Source organism: Pollicipes pollicipes, unplaced genomic scaffold (genome assembly GCF_011947565.3).
Source record: "Pollicipes pollicipes isolate AB1234 unplaced genomic scaffold, Ppol_2.1 Scaffold_7261;HRSCAF=8764_pilon_pilon_pilon, whole genome shotgun sequence".
In the NCBI taxonomy this organism is placed as follows: Eukaryota; Metazoa; Arthropoda; class Thecostraca; order Pollicipedomorpha; family Pollicipedidae; genus Pollicipes; species Pollicipes pollicipes.
Genome location: NW_023597054.1, coordinates 13405168 through 13411570, shown reverse-complemented (window position 1 = coordinate 13411570; position 6403 = coordinate 13405168). Strand labels below are relative to the sequence as shown.

Here is a 6403-nt window from a genome sequence, read left to right as displayed (position 1 = left end):
GCACCCCGCTGTGGGCAGCCGGCGAGCTTCAAGCGGACCCACAAACCGTCAATTCACGAACCTGACGCCGCGACACGACTGCATCACCACCGCTTCCGGCCTGTCGTGACGGGCACGTACGTCACCGCTGCGACCGGCTCGCGCCAACGTCCGGCACGTGCAATTGACGTGGGCACTACTTGGCAGCGTTTGGTGCCACAGATTTACCTCGCGGGACGGTCTGTGAGGCCGGCGGCCGCCTGGCGGGCTCCGCCGCTGGCGGGAACCCGCGCCGCCCGACGCGCCAGTGAGAGCGAGGCGGTGCCGGTAGCCGGGGGCGGCGCGGGCGGCGTCTGACCTCTGACCTGGCCGCCATGTCCGTGTCGCCGGGCGGTCTGCAGGCGGACGCGATCGCCGAGGAACCGGAGGAGTGCTACACGGACGAGGCCGAGGAGGGATACTTGGGCCTCGGCGAGGGGCTGTACGAGGGACTCGGCGAGGACGGGGTGTGCGAGGTGGAGGAGGGGGACGAGGCGGCGGCCGAGGAGGTAGTGAGGAGTCCAGGCACGTCGAAGATCCCCGTTTGGGTGCGCCCTAAAGGTACGTGGCGGGCAACGTATTGGTGAATCCTTTGAAATAAGAAATCTCACCGCAAGCGGTTGGGGCCTTGAGGCCATAGGGCCCAACAGGTGCATATTTTGGCACTAGGTCTAAGACAGGAACCTTGTAACTTATATCTTGTAAGGAACTTGTAACTTGGAAGGTCCTATTTTACCGTTGGATTACCACGAACTTTTTTACGAAGCGTTTTCCTTATTACTAAATATTCCGCCAAAACGCAGATGTAGCCGACAAGGCTTTCGCCACGAAATTGATCGTGATGATCGAAACAATATTGGAAAACATCCGTTTTGCTACCCGTGATGACCGGCCATGGCCCCAGCTAACTAAACACAGAGCTGTGCTGAGCTGCGCCATTTCGCCATTTTCCACGGAACACGGCGCAGCGGTCTTGGCAAACACAACTGACACGCGCTTGCGGTATCCAGATGTTTGCAATCCAGCCATCCAGCACATAGCTTAAATCTCATGCGACTTAAAGCGGACGGGACGGCAGCGGGAACGTTCCAGTCGGCTTATTTTTGGATGAATACCGATCGCTTCACATCCATGACCTGGACGCTGATGTAAGCTGCGGCCCCGTGACATCAAACACGGCGCCACGTTCGCTCGCCAACTTCGCAGCGGGCCCACTACTTCCAGTTGACGCCCTCCAACAACGCGTAGCTGAACCGCATTAGCCATGGCGCGCGGGATCGTTACAACTTTTCACTCTGCGAGACCGCGAGCTCTACAGTCGCGGTCGATGCGACCGCGGTCAGCTGTTCGACAGACTGCTGGTCAGCGTAGGGGTGAAGGAGTCTGCCTCAGGTCCAGCGGCGATGGAATCATGTAGGGGTGGAGGAGTCTGCTTCAGGTCCAGCGACGATGAAACCAGCTGGACCTTTCATCGTGGCTGTTTCTGATTTTATACCACAACTTCACAATTTTTCGATTTCTCTATACAGTTGCCCTGGCTAGTGCCACTGCGGACAAGTCAACGCATTACGTGACTGCTTGTCACTTCGGGTGGATAGTATTTCCGAAAAAGGTTAACTTCTACAGTCGGACTAAAATAAAGCCGGCGTTTCGGGAACGATGCTGCACGTCCGGGGCGACCCACTCGCTGATATGGGCATGGGCCTAGCTCCCCTTCCCTGTTGATTCGCCTGACTGCACCGGCTGACACGGATGCCGTGGCTGCACTGGGTGCGGGCAGCCCTTGTGACGGCGCCCCGAATCGGAAGCGGTATCCGCGCCTGATGGCCCGAGCAGGTCGTCGCCGCCCGTACGGTGACAGGCGCCGCTCGTCCTCGGCGGCCAATCAATGTTGCATGGTCCTCAAATCGACCTCCTGCTGACGCAACGGTGCCCAGCTTTCCACCGCGAGCAGCTGACGGCCGCAAACATGTGCCGGGGAAAAACTGATGTTTATATATGCACCAAGACGCGTCAGGTACGTCACCAACGTCCGGCACGTGTCAAAATCTGCATTAGGAAATCCGCATATCCCGCGTACATCCAAAGTTTTCACTGTTGTACGTTCATATAAGCGGGCGTACTTTCACAAAATGAGTTGGGAGGGGGGGGGGGGCGGCTGAACAGTGAAAAATTTCTAAACCAACCCCCCCAACATATGGCAACAAACGGGTTTCCCCCCAGATGAGGCCCAATTTCGTCCCAAAGTTGGGAGTATGTTGGAGCCCATGTCTGGAGGGACCGAAGCCCTCGAACTAAGTGGAGAGCAACATCCCTATATATATATATATATATATATATATATATATATATATATATATAAGAAATGTGCAAGGAATATGCGAGGCACGGTGAAGTGATGTTTCCTCACAATTGCAAAATGCATAACTGCGGTTTTCGTGCCTAGTTTTCCGGTTCGAAGATCCGAGGGTGTTCATGCAACAAGCCCTCATAGGCTCAACGACTGCTCATGATTCCACTAAATTTATCACGTAGTTTATGCAGGAGCTGCAAACCGCGAACAAAGCTGCAATGCACACTGGAACTTAGACCAATTCAGGCCACTGATAGACCAGATGCCAAGCAGTCACATTGGCGCATGCTCGGCTAGCTCGCCGGCAGTTTCGCGGTCATGAAACGGCCAGGCTGGCAGCTCATTTCGGCTGTGGGCGTCATTGAAGCGATAGAGTTTGTAGTGATCACTTTAACAAGTTTAATGGACGCCTGACCGAATGCTTTGCAGAAATAGCTTTGGGATCAAAGTTCTTGCCAACCGGTAGCTTACTGCGATGACCTCTATCCTGACCCCATCACCCGCAGCAGTGCAATCCCAGTCGGTCTGACAGTTTCGACCGAAGGATTTTAACGTGTCAGGTAATGCCATTAAACGGCCGCCCTGTGCCAGCCTAGCCCTGTTACGACCCTTTCAGTGCGCTGTCGCAAGCCAGCTAAGATATACAATATGAACAAGTCGTAAAACAACAGTTAAACGGCAACGACAAAGTAGCGAGAATTAACGAGAAATGAGGGTGCGCCGTCACTGGGATGCGAACCCACATAGGCCACTACCCTGAAGGCCGGGTGTTTCCCGCGCCGTAAACAGCTGAGTTGTGGACACACTGTTGTTTAGCTGGGAAGGTTTAGCCAGCTCCATGTGCGGTTTAGTGAAAGCACGGAATATTTTGCTATTGGTAATACCAGCGACAACAGGATTTAGGCCGTTTGCATGGTCAATGTGCAGCCGACGCATAAAAGCAGGTTCATATGAAGATGCAAATACATGTAGTAACTGGCGACCAGTATGCAAGGAAACGTTACTGCGCAATTTTTAAAGAATGCAAGTGTTAAATTGGCGTAAATTTGTGTGTTTGAAAGCTACGAATGAAGCAAAAATCTTCATACCCACCCACCTACCCATGTGTTTGTTCGATCACAAACTACCTATCCTCATATTCTGATACGACCTCTACTTCTCAACTGTCCATATTGTGATGCTGCTTGAAACGTAGATTTCACTTGTCCATGACTGCTGCCAACTCATTAACAACTCGCGATCAAAATTTCTCCATGTTTCGTAGTTTCCCAGCATGCTCAGCCTTCCTGCTTCGAAGCTCCCGTTGCTATGGATATGCAGGTATCAATGGATTTGAAAAAAAACAAATGCTTCGTGCGTAGGGTCAGAGCAAGAGCTTACAGGTGTTGTTTCTCAGCTTTCAGAATCATGCAGTGCGGTGCGAAAAGCAACGATGGCTTAAAAAAGCTAATCGCGACCATACTTTAACGTCGGGCTGTTTCTGAAAGTTCCTAATTGCAAACGTCCGTAATGGGTGGCGGGCGATTCCTTGTCGGGTCTGCTGGGTGGCAGTTCGCGTGACCACGTGGGCGGACGTCAGCGGGACAGCTGCACTAGGGGGCGGGCCCGGCGTAAAGCGGTGACGGTCACGCTGCTCCAACCCGGCGAAGTTGGTCTGTTGGAGACCCGCCGCCGGCCGCTGGATCTCCGTGTCCGCTTCCAGCTGTTGTGGTCGGAGGCGGTGCCGTGGGCGACGGCAGCGCACCCTGTTGTCGGTGCCATGGAGAGTCGCTGGCGCCCCCTGCCATCGTCGGAGCCGGAAGGATAACACGCGTCGGCGCCGCCGGCTGCCGCTCGATCGATCTGACTGACGCCAGGGCGGCGTGACTATCGCCATCTATGCGCCGAAGCAAGAACCAGTGGTGTGGAGGTGGCGGGACGATCGCCGCTCCTGGGTGGCACCGTTCGAAAGTTCTCAGAGCGTGGCTAGCGTAAGCCGGGCCCCATCTGGCCGTGCCGTGACTGAGAAGGAAAGACGTAGCGTTGCCAGGTAACCGGGCTGTGAAACCGGCGTGTTCAGGACCCTGCCGGTCGATACTGGCGTTTTCGCTCACACTGCCGCGGGGAATGGTAAAACGACTTCGGATTGGTTATATAGAGAAGGACATGCAGTGGCAGATGCGTTTGGACGCACAGTGCCTGCGCATAACATGACCTAAACGTACGAAAAGGGTACATGGTACCCATTCACACACCTATTTTCCACAAATGAGTTCCAGGACAAGGGTGCAAGTTATGAGACAAGCACAATTTAATTTGCAACGTTAACTCCTCCAAAAAAACAGCACTTCATGATATTCCGCACGACTGCAACACGTGCTAAATCAACACACATTACAAAGGCGCCCTGCAGCTAGCAATGCTCGACTTCGGCTGGCGTGTCCCGCAGTCCGTCGGCTTGAGCCAGGTCACGGGTGCGGCTTTACACTGACCGGCTGGCGCCCGGGAGCCATGATCGACTCGGTCCACAGGCCAATATAGCCGGCAATCACCTGCTCGATAAGACCGGTCAATGACCGCTCGAGAAACGCAGCTCGAACTGCCTCATTGCGCCGGGATCGGGACCAGGAGCCGGGAGCCGTTAGCCGGGAGGTACGAGCTGGGAGCTGGGAGCCAGGAGCTAGGAGCTCGGAGCCGAGAGCTGGGAGCCAGGAGCTGGAAGCTGGGGGCTGGGAGCCGGGAGCCGGGAGTTGAGGGCCAAGGTCTGGTGGCTGGGAGCTGGGAGTCGGGAGCTGGGAGCCGGGGGCTGGGAGCCGGGAGCTGGGAGCCGGGAACTGGGAGCTAGGAGCCGGGAGCTGGGAGCCGGGAGCCGGGAGCCGGGAGCCGAGAGTTGAGGGCCGGGGTCTAGTGGCTGGGAGATGGGAGCGGGTGCTGGAAGCCCGGAGCTGTGAGCCGGGAGCCGGCAGCTGGGAGCCGGCAGCTGGGAGCCGGGAACTGGGAGCTGGGAGCTGGGAGCTGGCGGCCGGGAGCTGGGATCAGGGAACTGGCAACCGGGAGCAGGGAGCCGGGAGCCGAAAACCGGAGCCGGGAGTTGAGGGCCGGGGTCTAGTGGCCGGGAGATGGGAGCGGGGGCTGGAAGTCCGGAGCTTTGAGCCGGGAGCTGGGAGCTGGGAGCTAGAAACTGAGAGCTGGAAGCCGGGAATCGAAAGCTGGGAGCAGGGTGCCACAGTTCAGGAACTGGGAACTAGGGTCTGGAAGCACGGATATGGAGCGGAGGGCTGGAAGCCAAGACACGTGCGTCTGGAGGCTGTCTAAAGTCGCTTGGCCCACTCGGAGATCGGCGTCGTTAACACCGTCCTTCAGTGCGTTTGCTTGGCCTGGTTCACTGGTCTGGCTTGACGTGGCTTGGCTGGATTCGCGTGTTCTGCCCCGGTCTGTTCCGGTCCATAGTGATCGGATAAGGCGTATTTGGTTTGGTGTGGTCTGGTGTAGTCTGGTGTGATGTGATGTGGCCATATGGTGTAGCCGAAGGCCGGCGTATATATATATATATATATATATATATATATATATATATATATGTGTGTGTGTGTGTGCATGTGTGTGTATGTGAGTGTGTGTATAAAGATATATGATCAATAAAGGTGGCTATATACCAGGTGCATCGTGCTAAAGAGAATGCCGTTTTTTGCAAAATCTGCTTCATGTTCATATGGTTCCAACTAAACTGTCTAACCATATGACAGCCAAAAGGCCTCAACGCGTTCGAATTTATCTTTTTTACGCGGCGTGGTGTTGCTAACGCCGGCGTCAAATACCACAACAAAGGGGGAAGTATTGACGATTACTGAGACGTAAGCGCTGCTTCTTTCATTTTTCGCCGTCGCTGAGTGAGCGGGCCGTCCTGTGCCAATTCGCCGTCGCTGAGCGTACGGGAGCTGTCCTATGTCAGCTCGCCATCGCTGAGCGGGTGCGGGCTGTCCTGTGTCAGCTCGCCATCGCTGAGCGGGTGCGGGCTGTCCTGTGTCAGCTAACCGTCGATGAGCGGGCGTG

The 6403-nt window shown here is 55.7% G+C and overlaps 1 protein-coding gene across 2 annotated transcripts in view; it reads left to right on the top strand.

The window, feature by feature from the left end:
• Positions 1 to 302: 302 nt before the first annotated feature.
• LOC119112111 (microtubule-associated protein tau) overlaps positions 303 to 6403 on the top strand; it is a 31403-nt gene continuing 25302 nt past the window's right edge. Inside the window, exon 1 of one of the 2 annotated variants that reach the window (XM_037236130.1) lies at positions 303 to 579. In XM_037236130.1, coding sequence (XP_037092025.1) covers positions 354 to 579 — 226 coding nt within the window. In that variant the 5' untranslated portion in view covers positions 303 to 353. The remainder of the gene's footprint in view (positions 580 to 6403) is intronic. The other variant, XM_037236131.1, reaches the window with a different exon arrangement.